Source organism: Cibotium barometz, chromosome 48, assembly GCF_041138505.1.
Source record: "Cibotium barometz isolate CiBa-2024 chromosome 48, ASM4113850v1, whole genome shotgun sequence".
NCBI classification, from domain to species: Eukaryota; Viridiplantae; Streptophyta; class Polypodiopsida; order Cyatheales; family Cibotiaceae; genus Cibotium; species Cibotium barometz.
The window spans coordinates 19,776,109-19,803,558 of NC_141093.1; the positions used below are offsets into that span (position 1 = coordinate 19,776,109).

Consider the following 27,450-nt stretch of genomic DNA (forward strand, 5'->3'; position numbering starts at 1 on the left):
CTTTTATAAAAAAAATCCTTTTATGTATAAAATCAAATTTAATAGGAATAACACTTTTAAAATAAAAAGAATTTCTTTATGCATCTATTTATGCATAAAAATCAGTTTTTATAAGAATAACGCTGTTATAATAAAAAAATTCCTTCATGCATCTTTCTATGCGTAAAAATCAAATTTAATAAGAATAACACATTTGTAATAAAAAAAATTCCTTTATGCATCTTTCTATGCATAGAAATCAAATTTAATAAGAATAACACTTTTGTAATTTAAAAAAATTCCTTTATGCATCTTTCTATGCATAGAAATCAAATTTAATAAGAATAACACTTTTGTAATAAAAAAATTCCTTTATGCATCTTTCTACGCATAGAAATCAAATTTAATAAGAATAACACTTTTATAATAAAAAAATTTCTTTATGCATCTTTCTACGCATAGAAATCAAATTTAATAAAATAACACCTTTATAATTAAAAAATTCCTTTTTGCATCTTTCTATGCATAGAAATCAAATTTAATAAGAATAACACTTTTGTAATAAAAAATTTTCCTTTATGCATCTTTCTACGCATAGAAATCAAATTTAATAAGAATAACACTTTTGTAATAAAAAATTTCCTTGATGCATCTTTCTATACATGGATATCAAATTTAATGAGAATAACACTTTTGTATAAAAAATATCTTTATGCATCTTTCTATGCATAGAAATCAAATTTAATAAGAATAACACTTTTGTAATAAAAAAAATCCTTTATGCATCTTTCTATGCATAAAAATCAAATTTAATAAGAATAACACATTTATAATAAAAAATTTTCCTTCATGCATCTTTCTATGCATAGAAATCAAATTTAATAATTAATATCAGTGATATCCATGCATATTCATAGGTGAATATGTACATGGAGTAATTAGAATATTTCTTTTAGATGCAAAAATGGTGGGAATTACTCTTTTGGAATAACATAAAAACAAACTTTCTTTTTCACAAAATTCTGGAATATCTCATTTTTATCTTTCTTCACTTAACTTAATTAACCCAATTTAGGATGATAGAACTCTAATCTACACAATTTTCTAAATTCAAGAGAGTAAACAATAAGAAGAGTTTAATTAATCATTTAGTTTAACCTTTCTAGGATTAAGAAAGGTTGGAATGTAAAGAAGAGAAGAGGGTGGCCTTTTCATCATCAAAGGCATAGCATTTGAATTTAATTCAATCATTTGCAAAACATAAAAATAAAGAAAACCATAGATTTTTCATTAAAATTCATAAACAAGTAAGAAAATTAGCTTACATGGAGCTTGTAATCTCTCCTTTGGCTTGAGGGATTGAGGGTTCTAATCTTATTTGAAGCAATAGTGGCCACCAATTCACTTTGGAGAGGATTAGGCCAAAAACAATTGAATTATTAAAAAAATTCAATGTAGATGGCTCAGGACACGAGTAGAGTAACAGTGCATAAACACCATTAAGATTTTACAAAAGAGGAAGGCTTCTATTTATAGGAAAAAGTGAGCCTCTATAAAAACATAAAAAGCACATGGACAGAAGAAGACAGGAATAGGTCCTTCCCAACAACATTTGACAAGAATCATGCCACACAAAGGGTCATCATCGAAGGCCAATTTCTTCAAATGATGAATGTCGCTTCAATGAATCAAATGAGGAACTGAGAATCACCATCTTGTTCTGAAGGGGGGGATATTTATCCAATTCTAGGATCAACAAGATCTATCGCCATTATCTTACATCAAGGAGTCATGGTAGATACATTTCTTGGCCCCCCACTTGCTAGTTTCACCTACTTACTAATTACCCATTTCTTGATCCCCCACTTGCAACTCGCTCTCCTGCTTGCTAATTTCACCTAACCACTTCTCAAATATTACCATTTTTTGTGCATTTGGGTTTCTTCTATTCGCTTCTACTTTGCATGGAAAAATGTGCCAATTTTTCCTCTTCGTGTGGTGGTGGCTGAAAATCAACCTTAGTGTGGCTAATCATATTGATTAGGAGACTGAACATTATCTACAATCGTAAGGCTTACTTCTCATCATAATTGTGTCTAATATTAAACTTTTCATATTTCTTTGATTCTATCTATGTGAGAGGAGGAGGCAATCCTATATGAGGCTCTTGCAAGAGCCCTTAGGTAAGATAGTGCATAAAAGCTATTTTGCAAGAGCACTGATTAAAGAGAATGCATAAGAGCTCTTATGTGTCCTATGCAATCAAGGCCTTTTAAGAAAAGTTTCAAGGAATTACTTAGTGTCTGGCCAATTTTAGATAAGAGAGATGCTTTTGTTTTTTGTTTTTTTGCACATTGTTGGACTAAAAAAATAAAAAAAGTAACTATAGCTAGCCTTTTATGAATTAATGAAAATAAGAACTATAGATAATATATTAAAATGCAAAGGCTGACAATAAAACAAGGGAGTGATTAGACTATACGGTACCACCTTCTGTCGAAGAAATGGTAGTTTTTTCGTGGCAAAGGAAATTACCATAGAACCAGCCAACGTCCTTGCAAACCTTGCGAACAAGAAGCTCGCTGGACAGCGCATGCGTTGTAGAATATGGCAACCTTGATGCAACGAGCTTGACAGAAAGACAAGACAGAGGGTTGTGTGCGGATTGTGTGTTCGTGAATATGCTCAGCCCAGGCTTGAAGAGAGAAAAAGAGAGCGCGCCATAACCAAGGTACTGTTTGAAGCCACGCTAAAAGGAAGCTTCACATAAAGGGAAACCCAGCTAAAACCTTCGCTGTTTTTGCTGCCTTTTCCTCAGTTTTTAATTAAAACATGGCTATACCGCCCATACCAGTGGTTCTCTTCCTCCTGTCTTGCAGTCGCTGCAGCCAACTCCTATGCATGAATTGGATTGCTGAATTCAAGCATTTTTGTACAGTTTTTCTTCAGTTTTTGTGTCTTGGTTCTCAGTGAACATGGGTCTTGCACCCATACGAGTGGTTGTTCTGGGCACTTTTGCATTCTTGGTGTTCTGGGTTCTTGCAGTTTTCCCATCTTTCAAGCTTCTGCCTGTTGGGCGGACTGCCGGTGCCCTAGCAGGGGCTGTTCTCACCGTTGTGTTCAAGGTGGAATCTCCCACTGACGCATATAAGGCTGTGAATCTCTCCATTCTGTGCCTCCTATTTGCCACCATGGTTGTAAGTACCTATTTGGAGAAAGCTGACATGTTTAGTTACTTAGGCAATATTCTTTCATGGAAGAGCAGAGGTGGCAAGGACCTCCTATGTAGAGCTTGCATGCTCAGTGCCATAACCAGTGCCCTTTTCACCAATGATGCATGCTGCTTAGTTTTGACGAAGTTTGTTCTGAAGCTTTGCAGGCAGAAAAATCTGCCCCCCAAGCCTTTCCTCATTGCACTTGCAACCAGTGCCAACATCGGCTCTGTGGCGACCCCCATTGGAAACCCACAGAACCTCATCATTGCAGTCGAGAGCGGTATTTCTTTTGGAAGATTTCTCCTGGGCTTGCTGCCCTCCATGGTCTTGGGGGTCTTTGTGAACACCATTCTTTTGCTTTTGGTGTACTGGAAGCAGCTCTCCTCAGTGGAAAATCTGGGCCAGGCTGGACTGGCGACCTTGGGCAGTAGGGGAATCAAGAGAGAGCAGCTAACTGCTTCACCTTGGAGACCCATCCATCCCGGGTGTCTCCAAAGCTCACGAGAGATTTTCTATGGAAGTGCATCTGAAAAGCTCAATGGCCTTGGCTTTCCACCAGAAGAAGAAGCAAGCAAAGCCCCCAAAAAAGAACCAGAAGTGAAAATTATAGATGTTTCCGGGTTGAACTCATCACAAGTTTCTGATGCTGTAAACATAGAGACACTACCACATCTTGGTGAAGGAGACTACACCATAAGAGAGTCTCCGTCACTGCCCAAAGTCAGGTCAAAGTCACCAATCAGAGAACAGCAAATCAACTCATGGCCCCCATCAAGGATCCAGTCTCCTTGCTCTCTCTCAACAGCAAAAATGAATGGGAGTCAGAAGCGGAAGAAGAGGGTGTGGAAGTCTGCTGTGTACTTTGTGACAGCTGCAATGCTGGCAGCACTTCTTCATGGACTAGATTTGTCATGGACAGTACTCATAGCTGCTGTTACTTTGATGGCTCTCGACTTCCGTGACGCCGGACCCAACCTTGAGAAGGTACACACAGACTACCCATCCCAATTCCAGTGACCTGGGTTATTTATTCTAAAGTTCATTAAGGGTTAAGGGTAACAGGTTGCTTTAGTAGGATCAGACTGATCGATTGTCTCACTGTCTGGCATTGTGCTTGGTCTTCCTGATAAAGGAAATCTTGTCTAAATTACATCCCTTTAGGTGGTTGTGAAGTTGCATTGAAGGAGGTCACTAGAGAGCACATTTTAATGGTAGCATCTGCTGATATTTTGGGGTTCCTGGCTTATCTCTTTCCTGCTGTCGTCTATATTTGTGGGCTGAATGATCTTACACATTACACATTATGGCATGGTGCTTATCTCTCTGGCTCTCATCATCCCCGTCCTTCATTGTTCAGTTAAAGGACAGAAGGCCAAGGTGCCACAAGGAAAGCTAACAGATCCTAGCCAAAGAGGCAACCACACACATTTAGATATAGACACTTGTAAAACCTTATGGAACTCCTTACCAGTCTCACACCAAGTGGTGTTAGATACGAACTAAAATTCAAACCTAGATACCTTCGAGAGCAGTTTAGGGTCCCTAGCGCTCGGAGGATTAGGGTTAATGTGGGGTGGAAATTTTGTTAGGGTTAACTCAGTACTTTATGACATGGATGATGATTAGAGAAAAGAGTGTTTTGACAAGTATAGCTCTCCCCAGTACAAAGTAAGGGAAGCATTACCTCAGGGCCAAGGTCTGGTGGTATTCGCTTTGCTGAATCATCATTAAGCAAGCTATTGTTACTTGTTGGACCCAGGAATTAGTCACATAATCCCATAGCACTCCAACCCTAACAAAACCATGCAGTCTACAATAGTAGCCAGTTGTATCTTCCGTACAGGGCAGGAGCGGGCTGCGCAGTCCAGGCTGCACCTGAGTGCATGTAGTACTGCACAGGTGTGGGGCACACATTATTACACATGAGTGCGCTAGCAACTATAGATTGCGTGTGTAAGCAGACATAGAGTGCTTGTGTCAAGGCACATCGTCATGCCGTATGCATGGGTGTAGTGTCTGGTTGCATGTCTCTACAACAAGAGCGAGCATGGATGGGGTTACTAGATTCAAACCATGTGGAAGTTGGGGAAACGTGGGAATTCATGAGGATCAGTGGTGAGGAGTTAGCAAGGTGGAAAGGTACGTAGGGTATGGTACGAATAAGGTACACATATAGGTACGGGTTGAGATTTTGAGGTACGTTAAATACGTAAGGTACGCAAAAACATAAAAAATATACTATATAGTGTATATATACACAGAAAAATGAATGAAAAACTGCAAACTTTAAATTTGAAAAACAATCATTTTGGTAATTGTGTTATTGTTCAGAAATAATTGGTAAACAAAAGCATAAATAGGTCTTACGAAATGGAATCACTCAGTCGTTCAGTACCCATGACTCAAAATTCAAATGCCATGGGTTACATACTATAAGAAATCAATCAAAATTTAAAAGTTAAAGACAGTTTACTATCTAGAGAAGCCAAAAAATAATAGTTCTAGTCATCACTAGTGTCACTATCACTGCACATTGCAAAGAGCTCAATGATCAATCCACTTCATCACCACATGAGATGATGAAGAAGATGAAGATTCAAGATCTCCATCTGTCAACATGTTTCCTTCGCTATCATACTCTGGCTCTGCAATGGCGGTGACTGTAGGGGCTGGCACTGCATCATCATCTTCTCTCGATGATGCTAAGTTGTTAGTACCAAAAGTATGTGTGTATCGTGCAATAAAACACACACATAAGTTAAACAAGAAAGTGCATGCATCCTCACCTGCTTGGGTGAGACGGCTAAAATTTGCGACGGCGGCCGACCTAGGTTTTTTTTTTTTTCGACCCAAAATGTTTTTAAAAACTGCCAGGTACGGCCAATGAGGTGATAGCTCAAGTGGTGAGTGTCTTTGCCTAGGACCAAGAGGTCTTGGTTTCAAAACCCCCCTTTGTGCTTCCTCGGTAGCATCGCCTATGGGTGGATAAATAAGCACCTATGGGCGGCATCGCTTACGGGTGGATAAATAAACGCCTACGGCAGTGAAAAACTATGGAAGGATCTTGAGCCAAAGGCCAGTTGGGGGGGGGGGGGGAGTGGGGGGGATTGCTATGTACGGATCCGTACCATACGGTACAGTACCGTACCGTACACTAAAATGTACCTTACCATAAGGTACATACGTACGGATGCAACCTTGGGAGTTAGTTGTGCAAGTGTGTAGGTTTTATAAGCAGTTGTGGTGTGCCTATCATGTATTCACCAACCCGAGCAAGAGATAGCCTCTTCATTCAAAATAATGGAAATAGTTCTCACCCTAGAGAAATTTTCTTTTGCTTGATCATAGAGACGCACACACCTTACCTTTTAACTTCTTGTATGCTTTTGCACTTTGCTTTTGCCTGATTGAGCTTAAGTTGCTTGTGCATCGAACATGGTCAGAGACCCGATGATTGGATTGTTAATACAGAGCAAGAAGCTCTGAAAACCACCTAATGAAAGCACAAGAGAGCCAGCTTCCAGTAAAAGACATAGAAACAAAGAACAAGGAGATTGCTACAGATTGGATATCTCACTTGGAAGGATGAATTTCAACTCTTGGAAAAACGAAGAAGTGGGAAGTAAAAAAAACTGATTTTTTGACAGGTGCTAGTCCCATTGCTTTGGGAGAGGCTTATCTAATTTCGGAGGAGTTCTTAGTTCAAGGTGAAAATATTCTTCTACATGATGTTTTCACCCTTTCTCATCCATTGAAAAGAAAAGAGGAAGCAAATGGAGAGCCATCACCTAAATGACTTGTGGAGACAAAGTCAAAGACAAAGGTACAACGATGGATTCAGGACATGGCTTCTCCGACTTGTGGAGACAAAGTCGAAGACAAGGCGACAACAATGTATTCAGGACATGGCTTCTTCTAAGTATGGAATCCATCATTAGGAGAGAATCTTGACAGAGAGCACTGGAGTTAACCTCTACACATATTTCTGGGAGTATATGGGTTTGGAGCATCATCTCCAAGCAATTATGAGGAGAAGGCCTTAGAGTCCTACTGAAGATTGAAAGCAATGGAAAGGCAGCATTGAAAGCTCAAAGTAAGAGTGATAGTTTAGAGCCTTGACAAGTGTCATGTGCATCCGTTTATCCTAATGCTCATAGACATGTATATTCTCATTATCAAATATATATCTCTAGCCCAATCTGAAAATGACCATCCAAGAAGAGTGCACCCTTGGCCATAGAAGATGCCAAAGTCCAAAGTACCACGCAAGCACCGAAGAACCCTGAGAGCACACCGCCAATGTTGTTGACGGGGTTTGGATGTGAAAGAACTCAATAAGCTGACTGTGAAACAAATGTCCAATCGGGAGTAGGTCAACCATACCAAACAACCGACGAGAACCCGATACTGTCCCTGATCAATCCTTGGAGAAGTATCAAAAAGAGAAAGCTTCTCCCTAGTATCCATAGGAGAAGATACTGGTCTACCAGTTATCTGAAACCTATCAAGAATCTCCCGTGTGTACTTCTGCTGAGAGAAGAAAATACCTTGAGGGGTCTGCCAAATCTCAAAGCCAAGAAAATAATGCAGAAGGCCAAGATCCATCATCTCAAACTCTGTCTCCAAAGCATCCATGACTGAAAGGATCCTCCATAGACCACAATAAAAACAACTAACCCCCTCTCAAGGAGGATATAAAGGTTCGAATCTGCATGAGAACGACGTAGGCCAAGCTTCTAAAAGAACTCATCAATCCGCTGGTACCAAACAAAGCTTTCTTTAGTCGATACACCTAGTCCCATCTACTTGGAACCTCGAAGAGTGGCGGTTGATCAACAAACACTTTCTGTGTAAGCTCTCCATTTAGGAAAGCCGACTTGACGTCCATTTGGAATACGGGCCATCTGTGATGTCGTGGAAGAGAAAGAACGATTTGAATGGTAGTCATCCGAGCCGTCGGAGCGAAGGTCTCATCGAAGTCGACTCCAGAGCGCTGAGCATAGCCCTTGGCAACCAACCTCGCCTTGTGCTTGTCCAAGCTGTTATCAGCTCGTACTTCGTTTTGAAGATCCACTACACACCAATCACCTTACGCTGTTGTGGCCTAGGCACCAAAATCCAAGTGCCATTCCGTTCAATAGCATCCAGCTCTGCCTGCATAGCACGACGCCAAGGCTCATGTGAAAGAGCCTCGTCCACAGAAGTGGGATCAGAAGGACCATGAATAATCGAGGACATAAGAGCATAGTTAACAAACATGTTGCCCTCATGAATTTGTTTCCCTATAACTCTGGAAGTTTGCCTGAGAGAACCAGGCAGAGGAGCAGAAGGAAGCTCTTGTAACCCAGAATCACGAACTGTTTGAAAATACCATCCAGGCACCGGTCTGCTCGAGCTTGTTGGAGGAGGAGCAGAGTCATCTGATTGAGAATCTACTGTTGGAGGTGTAATAGAAGCAGGGGGAGGAGGCGGCGGCGGCGGAGGATTCAGGAAGAAGTAGCTCACCACCTCCCTCAGAAGATGCAGGAGTCTCGTCGAACACCACATCACGGCTCACAACTTTGCTAGCCTATTGATCATACAGACGATATGCCTTGGACGTAGAGCTATATCCGAGGAAAGTCATGCGTTGAGACTTCAAGTCCAACTTGGAGGGATGCTCCTTAGGCACATGTACGTACGCCGAACAACGAAATACCCACAAATGAACAATAGAGGGCTTCTCACCATGGAAAGCCTCATATGGAGTTTTATCTGGAAAAGCAGCAGTAGGAGACTTGTTCTGAATATAGACAACAGTAGAAGCCGCCTTAGCCCAAAAACGTCGAGGTAAAGAGAAGTGCTCAAGCATAGCACGGGCCATCTCCATGATAGTCCTATTCTTCCTCTCTGCAACTCCATTTTGTGATCGAGTATATGCTGTAGTAAGCTGTCTCCGAATGCCGTGATCCTTGCAATATTGCTGAAATTCCTGGGATGTGAACTCACCCCCTCTGTTAGTCGTGAGAATTTTGACCGAAGAACCAGTCTCTTTTTCCACCTCAACTCTCCAATCACAAAAGTGTTGAAAAGCCTCATCCTTGGACTTCAAAAAGAAAACCCAAGTAAATCTGGAGAAGTCATCCACTATCACGAGCATGTTGAACGCCTTACTCAAAGACGCGATACTCATAGGACCACATAAGTTTGCATGAACAAGAGCAAGTAATGTCGAGGATCTGTGTATCGCCTCCTTCGGAAAAGCGGCTTGGTGTTGCTTCCCTTGTAAACAAGAGGAACAAAAAGAAGTTGCAGCCTTGATGGTCGGTAAACCCTCATCCTTTGAAGCTTGCTGAAGAAGCTGATAGCTCAAATGGCCAAACCGAGTATGCCAAAGAGCTGAAGAAGAACGAGTAGAGAGCAAAGTGGTCAACTTGTACAAGCCACTATCCTGGACTCCTTGAGCTAAGATGCTACCAGTCTCCTTATCACGAATAGTAATATCGTGATGAGATAAGATCACGTTCGCATCCTGAACAGTAAGAGCACTCACTGACAAAAGGTTAAAAGGCAAATTTGGAATATATAGAATGTTAGAGAAGTACCTCTTGTCCTCGGAGGAGCGGAAGATGGGGATGGTGTTGCGTCCGTGAACTAGCATGGAAGAAGAATCACCCAAAGTGATATTGTCTATCGTGGTGGCAATAAAGTCCTTGAACCAATCCCTATGAGGTGTCATGTGAGCAATAGCACGGCTATCCACAATCCAAGACCGTGACTGAGAAGTCACAAGAGCCAGTACATGACGAGCACCAACTAATAAAAGAATATCATCATCCTTCTTGGTCTAGGACACCGTTGTAGAGGTAGAGTTCTTTGCTTCTTCATCACGCTTCTTCTTGTAACATTGGGGCTGTTTATGACCCTTCTTGCCACAGTAGTGACACTCCACGTCCTTGTTTTTAGAAAATTTAATTGTCTTTGTCTTTATCTTTGTCGTTGTCCTTGGAGTTCTTGTCAAAACCCCCTTTCCCTTTCTTCTGTCGATTCTTCCCTTTATCTCGAGCAGCCAAATCTCCATTAAAACCACTAGAGGTGCCAGTTCGCTCTTCAAAGAGAGACTCAATCTGCATAATGGAGGGGAGAACTTCCTCCCAAGTGACTGGAACACGACGAGGAGAAGAAACAAGAGACTGAAAGAAATCATCAAATCTCTTTGGAAGCTTGGAGAGAAGCCAAATAGTCATATCCTGTGTAGAGATATCCTTGCCACATACAGCAAGCTCGTCCCGGAGATCTTTCATCTTCGTGATGAAAGCAGATAAAGGTGGAGAGGTAGAAACTTAAAGATTCATAAGCTGCTTTTCCAAAGCCAATATCCGACCCGGAGACTTAATCTCATAAAGATCTGCAAATGCCTTCCAAACCTCATGTGCAGCATTTGCTGTACGCACATGAGAGAACAGAATCTTGACAATTCAACATGAGAAAGGAGAAAACACTACGATCATTCGCCTGCCAAACATCAATCTGTGCTTGAGTCACACCAATGGTAGAAAGGGTGGGAGGGGTGGCATTGGTAGCTGTAACAAGCCAGTCCCAGAGATCCACTCCATGCAAGGCAGATTTCACCTTTACCTTCCATAAAGTATAGTTGGAGTCATCCAACTTTGCAGACTCAAAGAACATATGAAGAGTAGTCGGGGCAGCCATCACTAAAACTCGGGATCAATCTCACAAGAAAAAACGCACACCTCAGAAGAGAGAAGTGTACACCACAGGTACCAAGGTTGCCACCAGAGCCAGAATCACCACTAGACCCCCTCTGCAATAGATAGTGTCCACTGGAGAAGAAAACGCAGCCAAACAGGGGGCTGCAGACCTGAAAATACAGGCCGACCAGTTCCACACTTCTGTAGAGAAAAACGCTGATGAGAATATACCTGTAGGCTGAAAGCGATGAAGCCTAGAAGAAGGTAGAGCAATCAGCAGAAATCGTCCAGAAAACGCATCAATCCAGAGGGCTGTGATTCTGAAAAAACGCAGAGGTGAAGGGGCTGTAGATAGGGCAAAAAACTGGGGCAGCAGAGAAAACTCTGAACCTAGAGCGATGGTACCATGAAAGAGTGCATAGAGCGGAAGCAAGATGAGCACTACAGTGTGCTGATCTGAGAAGTGCAAGAGAGAGAGAGAGAGAGAGAGAGAGAGAGAGAGAGAGAGATATGAAGCTAATAAGCTGAATATACTGCAATGAAAGAAATCCTGAGCAAGAGACATAATAGTCTCATAAGTGAAGGATACAAAAGGTGAGTGTGTCAACACACGAACTACACCTCAAGCAATGAATGAATGAAAAGGGGAGAGGCCAGCCCACCTATATATAGGTCATATGGGGCTGGCCGACTGGAGCAATAGACCTGGCTGACTGACAAAATAAGCTGGCCGACTGGAAAAGCATCACCCGACATGGGCAGAATATGGCTGACTGACAAAATAAGCTGGCCGACTGGAAAAGCATCACCCGACATGGGCAGAATATGGGGATGAATATGCTAACATGGCCGAGATGTCTCCCTCAGCTACGTCACGTGGAAAGGTAGCTCGATGGCGGTGGAGCATGTCTTGGTCTGGAGCTGATGAGGGGATTGTGGCCGACGTCTGGGGGGGGCCAGGGGCGTCGGGCACCCTGGAATGCGTAGGCCTGTTATGAGGTAACTCCTCCCGGGCGAGGTGGGTCTGGAGCAACTCGAGGTGGGTCCACAAGATCCACTGTATCGGTGTCCTCCACCTCCTGGGTCCAAAAGAAACTGGTGATGGTTGGTTGGCGAGGGAGGGGGCGGGGTGGCTGGGGCCGAAGCTCTTTCAAGAAGGTGTCCCTATGTATGCAGAGCTCAAGCAGGAAGAGTGGACCAAATTCCTAGGCAACGTTGGTCCGGGATGTCAGTGATCCTGGAGAGTGGACCAAATCCCTCTCGAAACAGACAATGAAACCTCTCGCGGATCTCATAGTATACTAGGCAGCGGCATATGTAATGCTCCTCCGTCTCAACCTCTGTGTGGCATAATCGGCAGATCCTCTCCTCTGTGGGTCTCCGCATGAGCTTCCCGGCTCTGAAGACACGCTCAACTCTACGTGTCTCAACTCTGAGGCGGTGGAATGAAACCCGTATCTGGCCAATCGCAATCCACATGGCATGGGACATGTGAACACTCTTGTAGTCCAACTGCTGGATGAATCCATCCTCAGTGAGTGTGAGGAAGTGATATCTGTAGAAGTGCATCTTCATTGGAAGCTTAGGAGGTGTGATCCATGTGCAATGTGTGTAGAGGCTGAGAAGATATAACCAGATAACCCAGTTGATATCCTCATGAGAGAGCCGGAGAAAAGGGGAGTCTTAACTGTACTGAAGGGGTGGTAGGTGGTCCATGCGGAGCCCATATACTGAGAACCAAGTGGAAACTAAGGCATACCATACTCCAGAGTGGCCCTACCATACTCCAGAGAGAGAGAGAGAGAGAGATAGAGAGAGAGATTGTTAAATTAACATCGTTGAGACCAAGAAGGTTTAATGTGTAATATGTATACAGTCTGCAATAGCAGATGCATGCTTGTATACAATCTGTAATAGGAGATGCATGGAGCATTTCTAAAGCTATTACACCAAAGAAATAGAAGAGAACTGGGTAGTTCATTGATGCCAAATTAGTTCTGTGAAGACCTGGTGGGATCTGGTCATGTCTGGTTTTGCTAGGGATGGGGGCTCACTTCCTGTCAAAGAAATCCAGTAAAAAGGCAGCTTAGAAGCTCACCTTTCAAGGTCCATGGAACCTGTCCACAATTCCTAATGAGGTAGTGGATTTGGTTCAACAAATTGTTGGTCTATAGGAGGATGTGGGCCCTCCTTGATGTCCTGAGACAAGTCCGCGGGTTTCTAGATGCAGCTGACTGGTTGGAGGTCATGATGATAATTCCCTGGGAGCAGAGTTCTCCTTTGGGAATGTTCTGCCTCCGCTGCCTCATCCATTTCTAGATGCAGCTGACTGGTTGGACGTCATGATGATAATTCCCTGGGAGCAGAGTTCTCTTTGGGAATGCTCTGTCTGGGTGTCATTGTGCCGCCGCCTCATCATCCATTTCTCTAGCTTGGCATGGCTAATTGAATAATGTGGGGCTACAAGTTTCCATCCTAGCTTGATCTATGACTTTAATGAAGCACATTGTTTTCTTTGAAACTCTAGTTAGTATCTGGGAATTTTTTCATACATTGTAAGTGTTGAATTAACAGACACCATTCATCATCATATGTCATTCGATATGTTTTTTTTTTTTTTTTTTGGTTTATGTCAAATGCATATTTGAAATTTTGAGATAAGAGGGGAAGCTCATGAATTGTTGCAGGTGTCATACCCACTTCTAGTATTCTTTGCGGGAATGTTTATTACCGTCGACGGCTTCAATACAACAGGCCTCCCTAGTACATTCTGGGAGAATGTGGAGCCGCATGCACGCATCAATAATATGAGTGGTGTAGTAGTTCTCACACTTGTTGTGATTGTTTTGTCGAATGTTGCCTCGAATGTGCCAACTGGTAAGTCATCAAAACATATAATTCGGAACACAAACCTTCTGTCTTTAACCGAACACTATACTTTTGCCTCCTTTTTCAGTCAGCCATAGGCCTGAGAGCCTAGTAACGTGGATACAAGCTTGGAGCGCTAGCCATAATAGACTAAAATATCTGCCATCCAACATTGAGTCTTGACCAAGGATGAGATGCATATCAAGATCTTCCAATGCCCTTCCATGATGTATACACAGCAACATGTGACCTAAAGAGGTCTGTTGACATCTGCTGATGAAGTGTAACCTTAACTTAGAATGACCGTTTTCATTTTTACTGAATATCAATTAACGAGTCAGTGTGCAATGATACTCAAAAGTTGTCAAAAAAAAATCTTCCTGAAAAAAATTATTTCCATCAGTAAAGCAATTGTACATCTGAGAAAAAATGGATAAAATCATGTCGCTAAAGTCTAGGTCTATAAAAAAGATTGAAACAAGGACACCCTCCCTCCGCTGGTAAGGCAAGTGTAAATCCAATGCTATGTCGTCCTCATATTGGGGAGCAGGGCTTGCTTAGGTAGCTACTCCCCATGTGATGAAATGTGGTCCTGAGTGGAGGCGCAAGATCCTCCTCCAAACCTGTTGTGCCCCAGGTCTAATTCCAAAGAATCTTGTGCTGCTTTACAGTAAGGACAGCTGATCATAGTCACATGGAATGTGGAACGGGAATGGGAACGGGAACGAGGCGACTTCGGAACGGGGAACGGGGACATTTTTACTCGGAACGAGAATGGGAACAACACGTCATCATGAGATAGAGTTTAGATAGAAATGAGACATTAATTATGTTGCAAACAAGTTACAAGATAGACAAATAGAGTAAAGAATGCAATAAATTTACAGCGTACAAACTGGGAAAAATTTCAAAGAGAACAATTTTCAAAAGTAGCAATAGCTAGCCATGTGCATAGATTTCTCATGAAGAAAACAAGGGTACAACTGAGGGCTTGGATGACTAAGGAAATGAATACAAAGAGCTATTAAGGCACTCTAAAAAGGAGAATGTCAAATAGAGCTTACAATATCATCCAAACTCTCATTCGTAGCTACATCATGAGCTAGTGAAGTTGGAAGCTCATCAGAATCTGAATCTGAATCTCCCTTCATGGATATGAAGCTCTCATTGTCAAGATTACCACTTGCAACTTGAGCCAAAAGGCGCAAGTTGGCTGCCACATACAACAAGTCATTTGTTCTAGTTGTTAACAGGCGGTTTCTCTTCTTTGAGGCAACATGGCTGAAGACACTCCATAGTTGCTCAATAGGAGAAGAACTTGCATTCTGACTAAGAATGTGGATGGCAAGACGTTGAAGATTTGGAGTTGTTGCTCCATAATCCTCCCACCAAAGAGGCCCTCCCACATGTGTCCTGTCCGCTTGTGCATATGCAGAACCAAACTTTCCAGCTTTGCTCCTATACAAGGAGAGCTAGCTTCTAATTGCTCTACGTACCACAGCATTTGGAACCAGTCTTGCCAAGAACAAGATCCCAACCTTCACAGTCTTCATTATCCCTCTCTTGCCCATTGCCCTAGAACTCTGGATCCACAATTCGGAGCATGTAGATGATAGGCTTGGTGTGGTGATGTCGACAACATGCTTCACTTCACCCCATGAGCTGTCATCCATGATATGGTTGTAGCATGCTCTTCCCTGTGCTGTGCGAGAGGTTGGCTAATTGTTCCACTCATCGCTCACCACCATTTGCTTGAGAACATTTTGCACCTCAGTCAACCTCTCCAACATGAGAAAATTGTAGGCGAAGCAGGTTTCAAAATATTTGAGCAGGTCCTTGTTTGGAGACCTTCTCCTGAACTCGGATAGAATGAGTTGGTGCTGCGTAATTAAGCTAACAATCTCTTTACCTTGTGCTATGCACGGAGAAACCCAAGGAAGGGCATCAATGTCCTTCAAGAGATTATTCAATCCATGTGCAATGCATGGAGTGAATGTGATGTGTGGATACCTTGTCAAAAGCTTTTTACCTGCTGCTCAATTTGAGTTCTCTCCATCGTCGATGACCTGGATGACGTCCGCAGCATCAACTTGCTCGATTGCTTCTTCCCACTCCTCCACAATGACATTTGAAGGTTTGTTTGTTGGAGAGGCATCATGGGAAGACAAAAAGAACGCATTGCCCCGAGAGTAGTCCATAATGCCATGGATAGAACGAGAACGAGAACAGCTATCGCTCCATCCATCACTGATGACAGAGACGCCATTCTTTTGCCAACCTTCTTTGACATTTTGCATGGCAAGATCAATGGCTTCTTTCTCTTTTAGCAGAAGGGTGGTCCTGAGCTGCTCCGAGGAGGGGAGAGTATAGGTAGGCCCAAACTCAGCAAATGAGGCGAACCATTGCTACATTGACTGCAATATGGTCATGGTAAAAAAACCTCGCAACAGCTGCATCCAATGTTTCTCTTTTGCATGGATCCCAAGAGGTAGCAAGAGTGCGTTGGGTGCCTCTTGGGGGTGGTTGATGCACAAAAGAGGAGCCAATCAATGCAGAGAAGTTCATGGGTTGAGAGGGATCAGAAGGAGCTATACAGAGTGAAGGGTTTATAGCCATAGACCTTGGAGGGGGAGCATGAAAAAGGATAACATTTTGCTTGGCTTCAAGCTCTCATTTTTTCTCGGTAGGGATGGCTCCACAAGGCTGTAGTTCTTGGCCAGCTTCATGAAGAAGATGTCCTCGTACCCGGTTGGTTCCTGCGAATTCGGTAATGTTGCAATAGCGACATTTCCATCTCGTAGCTCCCCCTCCAACACCCTGTTCAAGGACATCCACTTCATCCCACCATGACACCTTAGCTCTTTTGGTACCCTTGGGATGCATTATGAGAGAGCTCGGAGAGAATGGAAATTATATATATATATATATATATATATATATATATATATATATACATACCTAGAGATATGATATGATATATTAACGTCTCTAAGAGGCCATAGTGGCCTATGAGACCAAAACTGAGAGTACATCTGAAGTTGGTGTCTCATCAAAGAGAACAACTAAATGAGACTAAAAAGTACAATAAACTGATTGTCCTACAGTTATAAGAACAGAACTGTAAGACTCCAAGATGATATTGAGTAGAAAATACTGGAAAATGTATATCAGGTAGATCCATGTATGGTGATCAGTTAAGTGTTGCCCTCTCCTTAGATCAAGTATCTCCGCCATGGGGCTGTCTAGAATGGAGAGGTCGTAGAAGCGAGGTAGGCGCCTCCGATGCCGAGCAATAATGGCTCTGATCTGGCGATGCTGAGGATGCCGTGGTTGGGATCCTGGTGGGCATGGCCGACGAGCACGACATAAGATAACTGCTCTATCAGTGGTGACTCCCTGGGAGCGTGGTCGGTGCCGTGATGGCCCAATGGAGGAGGTGCCAGTTTCGTGCCCAAGGGCTCAAGGGGGCTAGACTCTAAACTCTAAACAGTAGAGTGAGTTAGTAGAGAGAGAGAGATTGCAAGATAGAAAATGTGGACATTCTATAACTTCATACTCATAGCTATAGGAATGAGCATTGAGAGAAGGCTTCAAATTCTAGACTTGCCTTATGCACTGCACAAGGCAAGGTTAAATAGAGAGAAAGAAGAAAGAAAGTTGTATTAACGTCTTCAAGAGGCCAAAATGACCTATGAGACCAAAAGGTTACATCATATCCATGAGAGAGAGAGAGAAGTCGTTATGCGAGGTGGCAAGATGTTTTTTTTTCTTTTTTCTTTTTTTTAATTAAAAAAAATCCTAGATGCAGACCTTCGCTTCTTTTTTTTGTGGTACAAGCCTTCACTTCTTCGACAAGTTGGCAACATGCTTCTAAGTTCTTCTCCACTTGCAAACGGTGGCTAGCAGCCAGCCACACATTCGACGCACGCCTCACGCTAGTCGTTGAGGGACTCTGTCATATTTGAAACGACTTCTGTCAACCAACTTGGAGAAGAACTTAGAAGCGCGTTGCCAACCTGTCGAAGTGAAGGCTTGCACCACAGAAAAAAGAAGCGAAGGCTTGCACCACAGAAAAAAGAAGCGAAGGCTTGCACCACAGAAAAAAGAAGCGAAGGCTTGCACTTGGGATTTTTTTTAATAAAAAAAAGAACAAAGAAAGAAAACATCTTGCCACCTTGCATAACTACTTCTCTCTCTCTCTCTCTCTCTCGATTTAACCTTGCCTTGTGCAGTGCATAAGGCAAGTCTAGAATTTGAAGCCTTCTCTCAAGGCTCATTCCTATAGCTATGAGTATGAAATTTCAGAATGTCCACATTTTCTATCTTGTAATCTCTCTCTCTCTCTACTAACTCACCCTACTGTTTAGAGTTTAGAGTCTAGACTTTCTCTCTCTCTCTCTCTCTCTCTCTCCATCAATCAAATTTCCATTCTCTCTTTGAGCTCTCTCTCATAATGCCTCCCAAGGGTACCAAAAGAGCTAAGAAGGTGAACTCTTGGTCATGGTGGGATGAAGTGGATGTCCTTAAAAAGGGTGTTGGAGGGGGAGCTAGGAGATGGAAATGTTGCTATTGCAACATTACCAAATTCGCGGGAGCCAACCGAGTACGAGGACATCTTCTTCATGAAGTTGGCCAAGAAATACAGCCTTGTGGAGCCATCCTTGCCGAGAAAAAAGGGGAGCTTGAAGCCACACAAAATGCTATCCTTTTTCATGCTCCCCCTCCAAGGTCTATGGCTGTAAACCCTTCACTCTTTACAGCTCCTTCCAATCCTTGTCAACCCATGTACTTCTTTGCATCGATTGGCTCTTCTTCCGTGCATCAACCACCCCCAAGAGGCACCCAATGCACTCTTGCTATCTCTTGGGATCCACGCAAAAGAGAAGCAGTGGATGCAGCTGTTGTGAGGTTTTTTTACCATGACCATATTGCATTCAATGTAGCAATGGTTTGTCTCATTGCTGAGTTTGGGCCTACCTATACTCTCCCCTCCTCGGAGCGGCTCAAGACCACCCTTCTGCCAAAGGAGAAAGAAGCCATTGATCTTGCCATGCAAAATGTCAAAGGTTGGCAAAAGAATGGTGTCTCTGTCATCAGTGATGGATGGAGCGATAGCCGTTCTCGTTCTACCCATGGCATTATGGCCTACTCTCGGGACAATGCGTTCTTTTTGTCTTCCCATGATGCCTCTCCAACAGCAAAATCTTTAGATGTCATTGTGGAGGAGTGAGCAGAAGCAATCGAGCAAGTTGGTACTGCGGACGTCATCCAAGTCATCGGCGATGGAGAGAACTCAAATCCAGCAGCAAGTGAAAAGCTTTTGACAAGGTACCCGCACATCACATTCACTCCATGCATTGCACATGGATTGGATAATCTCTTGAAGGACATTGATGCCCTTCCTTGGGTTTCTCCGTGCATAGCACAAGGTAAAAAGATTGTTAGCTTCATTACGTGGCACCAACTCATTCTATCCGAGTTCAGGAGAAGGTCTCCAAACAAGGACCTGATCAAATACTCTGAAACCTGCTTCGCCTATAATTTTCTCACGCTGGAGAGGTTGACCGAGGTGCAAAATGTTCAGCAGATGGTCGTGAGCGATGAGTGGAACAATTGGCCAGCCTCTTGCACAGCATAGGGAAGAGCATGCTACAACCATATCATGGATGACAACTCATGGGGTGAAGTGAAGCATGTTGTCGACATCACCAAGCCTATCATCCACATGCTCCGAATTGTGGATAACAAAAAACCATGCATTGGTAAGGTGTGCGAAGGCATCGACAAGATGGTGGAGCGCATCAAGGAGCTAGAAGTAGATGAACACAAGCGAGAGCAACTTTGAAAACTATGTCAGGATAGGTGGGATCAATGTCATTTAAATATGCATGCGGCTGCATTTGTGCTAGATCTAGAGTTCTAGGGAAATGGGCAAGAGAGGGATGATGAAGTCTCTGAAGGTTGGGATCTTGTTCTTGCGAGATTGGTTCCAGATGCTGTGGTACGTAGAGCAATTAGAAGCCAACTCTCCTTGTATAGGAGCAAAGCTGGAAAGTTCGGTTCTACAGATGCACAAGCGGACATGACACATGTGGGAGGGCCTCTTTGGTGGGAGGATTATGGAGCAGCAACTCCAGATCTTCAACGTCTTGCCATCTGCATTCTTAGTCAGAATGCAAGTTCCTCTCCTATTGAGCAACTATGGAGTGTCTTCAGCCATGTTCCTCAAAGAAGAGGAACCGCCTATTAACAACTAGAACAAATGATTTGGTGTCTGTGGCAGTCAACTTGCGCCTTTTGGCTCAAGCTGCAAGTGGTAATCTTGACAATGAGAGCTTCATATCCATGAAGAGAGATTCGGATTCAGATTCCGGTGAGCTTCCAACTTCACCAGCTCACGATGCAGCTACTACGAATGAGAGTTTGGATGATATTCTAAGCTCTATTTGACATTCTCCTTTTTAGAGTGTCTTAATAGCTCTTTGTATTCATTTCCTTAGTTATCAAAGCCCTCTATTGTATCCTTGTTTTCTTCATGAGAAATCTATGAACATGGCTAGCTACTGCTACTTTTAAAAATCGTTCTCTTTGAAGTTTTTCCCAGTTTGTACGCTGTAAATTTATTGCATTCTTTACTCTGTTTGTCTATCTTGTAAACCATAGTCCACCACTCTTACAAGGTTTTATGAATTAAAACCTTAGGAATACTATCCAACTAGCTCTTCTTGATAAACTGCTATTTTTAGTCCAAATACAAATTTTTTAGTTAAACCTTAGGCAAATAGGATTAATTAATCTATGACTAGGATTGTATTCTAATGGTTCTAAGCTAATTCTATGTCTACAAGACTTAATTAGGATTATTAAATTATTGATGATCCGTTTACTTGTTAATTATATTAATAATTTTTAGACCTCCATTCGCATCTAGTTTAGTCCCGAACCTTAGCTTCTTTTTATTTTAGTTTTTATGTCTATGCTTTTAGAAGAGCAGTGACCTTTTAATAGCACCAGAAAAAGATTAGAGTTAATATGGCATAGTTTGAGGTTTATTCTAAGAGGTTGTTCATGTGCAAATTGGCTATAATCTTGCGTTGCTCTTGACTGAATCATGTAAACTTAGGTTACAAAACATAGAATTGAGAGTTTCTCTAAAATTATGATGTGAGTTCTCGAATAGGGGAAGGATCTTGACCTTCATAATCAAGGAATATGACGTCGTGTTAAGCCCACGATGCCTCTTATTTGTGAGAATTATGAAGAGGACATTTTTATTCGAGAAATTTGACTCAATTCCTACTGTAAGGTCTATTCTAGTCCAGCTATGTTGGGAAAGCTGTTGGATTGCCGAGGGAAAGATGTTGGATTGCCGAGCGATAGGATATTGATGTATGGAGGTCCCAAGTGAGTTCGCTCTATCCTTAGTTTGGTCTTCTGCTGTGATTTCTCTTTTAGTAGGGGGGGTAGGGGTCTCACAAGGAGTTTTATAATTGCCCTAAAAGTGGATGTGAGTATCTAGTGGTTATGTGTGAAAACACAATCTGTGTTCAGTCTTATTAGATGAGGATTGGACAAGGGAGATCTTGTGGTTGGAATATTGTACTGGTTATGTGTGAAAGCACAATCTCTGATCGGTCTTAGATGAGGATTGGTCAAGCAAGATCTTGTAGTTGGAATATTGCATTGGAAGTACATGGCACTAGGACTTGTTTGTGCGTTACTTGGACTAGTGCCCGCCGACAACTAATGCAGGATGCCATTTGGTATGACAATTGAGTTGTGCTGTGGGTATGTGCTAGGGTTGTTATGGTAGAGACTTGTTGCACTTTAAAGACTGTCCTATTGGATTCAACTCTTGGATGAGAGTTGGTTGACAGTAAGCAATTTGTTCTTTATAGCAGGGTCTACAAGAGGAGTCTTCCGCTGGCCTAGGTAAGAGACAACATTCTTGAGTAGATGCTATGGACAGATGGTGCAAGCATGGCCACTTTGCCCAACACCAACGCATTATCATCACTGTTCAAGGGGGCAATGAGAGGGGAAGAAAGGGGTGGTAAGGAAAAGTGGGGTATCCTTCTTCCTTTCTTTCTTTTTGGTTAGGGCAAAGGTGGGGAAGGTGGAATGGCAATGGGTGGAGAAGCACCTGATGGGAATTGGTCGGGACCAAGGTAGTACAATTTGGCGCTAGAACCATTGACCAATGGTAAGGGCCGCCCGTCCAAGGAGTGAAGTTGGACGGCACCATGAGCAGGTTCTCCTTGATGCTGCTGAAGGGGCCTTCCCATGCTGGAACCAATTTCTTTACACGTTCAAGTAACGCGCTTGGTACACCAATACCAAATCACCCACATGAAACTAGGGTTTGCACAAGTGGTGGTCATGCCAAGCTTTGAGTCTGTTTTGCTTTGCTTCTAGGTTCTCCTTGATGCTGCTGAAGGGGCCTTCCCATGCTGGAACCAATTTCTTTGCATGTTCAAGTAATGCGCTTGGTACACCAAGACCAAATCACACACATGAAACTAGGGTTTGCACAAGTGGTGGTCATGCCAAGCTTTGAGTCTATTTTGCTTTGCTTCTAGGGCTTGGTTGGCCGTGCTCGGGTCTCCTCTAGCATGATAAGCGGAGGATGGTAGCCGAGTGGGATGCCTTAGGGTGAGCTGTACGGTGGATGCTTAAACGGAAAGATCCACTATTGAATTCAAAGGTTATAACCACTTCCAAAAGCCAACTAGAAAAGATTGTGTTGGGTTGTGGCCGTGGCAGACCAAGGATGCCAAGGAGGGCTTTTTGGGATACTCATGGCACATCTTCTTGAGAAGATGAAAAAGCACTTTATTCGCGCTTTTGGACTGACCATTTGCCCAAGGGTAGTAAGCACAAGATGTCCGATACAGCCAAATGTTGCAAAAATGTGTTCGTACAAGAACTAGGCCATGTGCAGTCCTGCATTTTCCAATTGGGAGGCTAGATCCTAGAACTCCAGCAAGGTGGTAACTGGGCCTACTCTCCCGAATCTTCTGCTGAGTGGTCTGGGGCAAGGCTTGCATCACCCACTAGCGAATCATGAATTCCCCCAGATATTTCAACAGTTGGGCCATCAACATGGTAGCCCGCATCACGAGATCTGCCATGCTCTCTCCAATGCCACCCTGTAAGATACGGAGAAAGGTGTCCCAAAAAGTGAGCCAATTAGCAAAATGACCTGTTTAAACACTTAAATATGCAGACCTTCCAGGGTGGATGGGAAGAGCACCACATAGGCATCTTGTCGGTTCAGCTGTCAATTCAGACCCCAGCTCCTGCACATGGCTAGGAAGCACCGCACGTGGTCATGGATATCTTCCATAGCAGAACCTTTGAAAGTGGGCAGCTTGACGTTGACCCATCCCAACACTATGGAGAGGGTTTCGGACCCAGAGGGTTGTCTTGACCTCTTGCATTGTTGAAGGCAAATGCACGCTTATGGTAGTGCTAGTGTGAACAGAACCTAACCAATGACATGGGAGCCACATATAATTTCATTTCCATAGAGCTTGCGGAACAATTGGGTATCAAACCCGAGGAGATGGGACCGGCCTACATGCGGAACAAGTGTTTCATGTGATGCAGTGGAAGTAACGCCTATCATTGGTAAGTTGAGGATTCATGTCCAAGGTTATGTGGACTATGAGGATTTCTACATTTCACTTTTGAAGCACTCGGATGTCATCTTGGGGATGCCGTGGTTCCACAGGAAGAGTGCTATTATCTAGATTCCCAAGAGGACCATTTCTTGTAAGCGTAAGAATAAGGATATCACTATTGTAGCAAAGAAGAAGGGAGATGACATCCCTATTGTATCCCATGTATATATTTCCAAAGCAATAAAGTCTTCCATCTTTGCGTACTGATCTTTGTAAAGGATAAGAGTGAAGATTTAGTGAAAGATTTGAACTCTCTTGAGAGGGATAGACTACAGTTTCTAGAGGGATACAAGGATTGCTTCATGGATGTTATTCTAGGAGAGTTGCCTCTTGAGCGACCAGAGGATCATGTGATAGAGTTGATTCAGGGGAGTTCACCCCCGAATTGGCATCCTTATTGTGTGAGTGCAGTACAACAAGAAGAGATTATGACACAAGTACATAACTTGCTACCAAAGGGGTTGACCTAGTGCTTCACCCTTTTGTTCTCCGGTGCTTATAGTGCAGAAGAAGGATGGCTCATTCGGCATTTTGTGGATTTCAGAGCCTTGAACAAGATTACAGTCAAGAATTGGTTTCCTATACTGAGGGTTGATGATATATTGGATCGGCTGGAAGGTGCAACATTCTTTAGTCGGATTGACTTGAAGATAGATTCGGATCCAACCACAAGATATTCACAAGATTGCTTTTTGTACCACTTTTGGATTGTAAGAGTATTTGGTGATGTCTTTTGGACTCACAAATGCTCCGGCTACCTTTAACCGCATGATGGATAGGATCTTTAGACCACATCGAAAGTATGCAGGCACTTTCTTTGATGACATCGTTGTGTTTTCCAAGACCGAAGAGGAACACAAAAAGCATTTAGCTAAGGTAATTCCAGGAGTTGCGGGAGCACAAGTTGTTCATCAATGGAAAGAGGAGTGAGTTTTTCTTACAAGAGATACGTTACCTTGGACATAGAGTGTCTAAGAAAGGAGTGCGGATGGACCCAGCAAAGCTTGAGGGCATCAAGAATTGGCCAGAATTGAAATCCGTACAAGAGGTGCGCAGTTTCTTGGGGTTATGCTCCTATTATAGGAGGTTCATTAGAAACTTTGCCATTGTTGTTGTGCTCCATTGCATGATCTAACCAAGAAGAAAGTAGTGTTCGGATGGGGTGAGCATCAGAGACAAGCCTTCAACCTATTGAAGTAGAAGCTTACTACTGGACCGATATTGGTCATTCCAAACCTAGTGAAATCTTTTGTGATGCAAGTGGAGATCGTATAGGGGCAGTTTTGCAACAAGAAGGGCATGTGGTTGCCTTTGAGAGCTGAAGGTTGCAACATGCCGAAAACACTTCTAGGTTTATGAGAAAGAACTTCTAGCCATGATTCGTGCCCTTACATCATGGAAGCATCATGGTGAAAATGGATCATCAAAGTTTTTAGGACATTTTCTAACCCAAACTAAGCTTGCTGAGAAGCATATGAGATGGGAAAACTTTGGTCCATATTTCATTTCCACATTATCCATACACTTGGAAAGAAGAATGTGGTTGTAAATGCTCTATCTAGGAGACCATGGATACATTCAGTGACCATTGCCTATCATAGAGAGTTGGATTCCATGAGAGAGCACTATGTGCATGATGAGGACTTGGGTGGGATTATGCGAAAGCTAGAGGATGGTTAGGCAGTTAATCACCATTCCTTGAAAGAGGGATATTTGATGATGGATACACGGTTATGTGTAACCAAGGATTTGAGCAAAAGTGAGTGAGAAGTCACATGCACCACCTTATGCAGGGCATAGAGGTATTTCTTCTACTACGCAAGCATTGAAATGGTACTTCTAGTGGTCTAGCATGAGAAAGGATATTGACAAGTATGTATCTGAGTGCTTGACTTGTCAAAAGGTCAAGTATAATTGTCAATCAAAAGACTCCAGGACTGTTTATGCCTCTACCAGTGCCTAGAGGCCATGGGAAAGTATAGCGATGGACTTCATTTTTGACTTGCCAAAGTCTTTGGGAATGATGCTTCTGTGGTGACCCGTGATTGGTTTTCCTAGGTCTATAGCCTCATAGTGCTTAGAGGAAGGGTTGGTGGAATCGTTTGGTACCTCCGTGATGTCCACCATGTAGGAAGTCAGACCTTACACTGCCTTGAGCCAATCAAGGAGTTCTGACACATCACCATGGGGAACAAGGCCTTCTTCTTTTGTAGGCCAAGAGGTGGGCGTCTGAGAGTTGGGAGATGGAATGGGGGCTACTGTGGCACCATGGATCCCTTGGTCCAGACCTTCCTCCAATTTAAGCTCATGTGGGCCATGCTCTTGAGGAATCCACAATCAGTCGGAACCCCAATTGTGCAGAACACCTGTACTCCGAAGCCATGGACGACCAATGAGTAATGAGTAGGCCCCTCTAACTTCAGGAAGCCAGATCACTACAAAATCCAGTAGGAATGGAATCCCCTGGATAACTACAGTGACACCTTCTACTAGGCTGATAGGGGTCACCTCCCGTTGGTCGGCCATCCGAACACAGAAGTTGGCTTGTCGCGTCACCTTGAGACCTACTGCATGGAGTGAATTCTGGCATGAGGTTTACCCCAGAGCCACCGTCAACAGTTGCCCCAAAAAGTGGGGTACCATGAATCTCCATAGAGAGGCGGGGCTCCGGTAGTATGTAAGGGAGGGACTGGTACGACTGATACCCATGCAACCAGCAACACCCGAGGGGAGTGGAAACCCACCATACTGCCCACCACTAGAATTGGTTGTCGTACCATTGAGTTGCTCTAGTAGTGTACTGAGACATTGTTGGACACTGGGAATAATCCAGAGAAGATCAAAGAGGTTCACTAACATTGTATTTTCCTTGAGTAGATCCTCCACGAAGAAAGGTGTAAGCTGTGGTTTTCTTTAGGCATGGCCTTTCTTTGTGATCGGTTGACCACTATGGCGGATGGTGGATCCTCATGAGTCGGTGTTGTGGGTGTGACGAACACACCAAGGGTGGGAGAGGGAGGTTGGCAAGTGGACGGAGGATGTCCTACAAAGACTAAGTGGGTGGTTGGGGCTGGGAATGTGAATTCAGAGGAAGTGGATGCCCTTTGCTTGTGCGGCAATCCCGGGTATAATGATCTTTGGATTCGAGACAATGCCTGCAGGGCGGAGCACCTTCAGGAAGGGGGCAGCGGCTTTGGTAATGACCATATTCCCCACATCTGTAGCGGAGGATGGGGTGATCGCGGGGTTGGGAAGGGTGAGTAGGACAGTTCATGGGGGTTGTTGCCATGGTGGCTGGTGCTAGAGGATTAGGGATGAGTGGTGGAAGGTAGGTCACCTAAGGAGTGGGTTGGCAATGAGGAGCTGTAGCAGCATGGAAGGTTTGTGGAACGGCAACGGTAACTGTAGCATGATGGGCAAGGTTGGGGGTTGTCGAGGCAGGGTGAGGAGTTTGTTCCTGATGAAGTTGACAGAACCCCTTGAGGAAGTAGCAATCTTTGTCTTTATGTCCTCCTTTTTCACAAAAGAAGAAGTACCTCCTTTTTGGGCATCCTTAGACGGTGTGTCCAAGTGAATGGCATATAGTACACCACAAGCCCTTCTTGACTTCTTGCTGAGTCTTCAATTCTTTAATCTCCCTTTTGAGTTGGAGCAGGGTACTTTCCTCGCTCGGAGTTTTTTGGCTCACTTTGAGTGCCTCTAGCTCTCGCTTCAGCTGAGCCACCGGGTCATCTAGTGGTGTCCCCGTTGGATGATGTATAGAGCCCACGTTGCGCTCAAACATGAGTCGTGCATTTTCAAGTTGAGAGGCCAGCTCCTGGAATTCCAACAATGTAGTTGGTGTGGGCCGACTTTCTCGAATCTTCTGTTGGGTGGACCTAGGCAAGGCCATTGTCACCCACTGACGTACCATGAAGTCACCAAGGTAAGTCGGTAAGCGGGCCACGAGCACTATGGTCCGTGTCATGAGTTCTGACACCCTCTCCCCTGGTAGCATTTGTAGCCTCCTGAGCT

General features: G+C 43.5%; 1 protein-coding gene across 3 annotated transcripts in view; it reads left to right on the top strand.

Annotated features, from left to right (window-relative positions):
* Window positions 1-2,485: 2,485 nt before the first annotated feature.
* Window positions 2,486-27,450, top strand: part of LOC147610928 (silicon efflux transporter LSI2-like) — a 35,549-nt gene continuing 10,584 nt past the window's right edge. The window contains exons 1-3 of one of the 3 annotated variants that reach the window (XM_086785588.1): window positions 2,486-2,710; window positions 2,859-4,178; window positions 13,573-13,762. In XM_086785588.1, coding sequence (XP_086641714.1) covers window positions 2,955-4,178; window positions 13,573-13,762 — 1,414 coding nt within the window. In that variant the 5' untranslated portion in view covers window positions 2,486-2,710; window positions 2,859-2,954. The other 2 variants (XR_015263925.1, XM_086785589.1) reach the window with 2 other exon arrangements.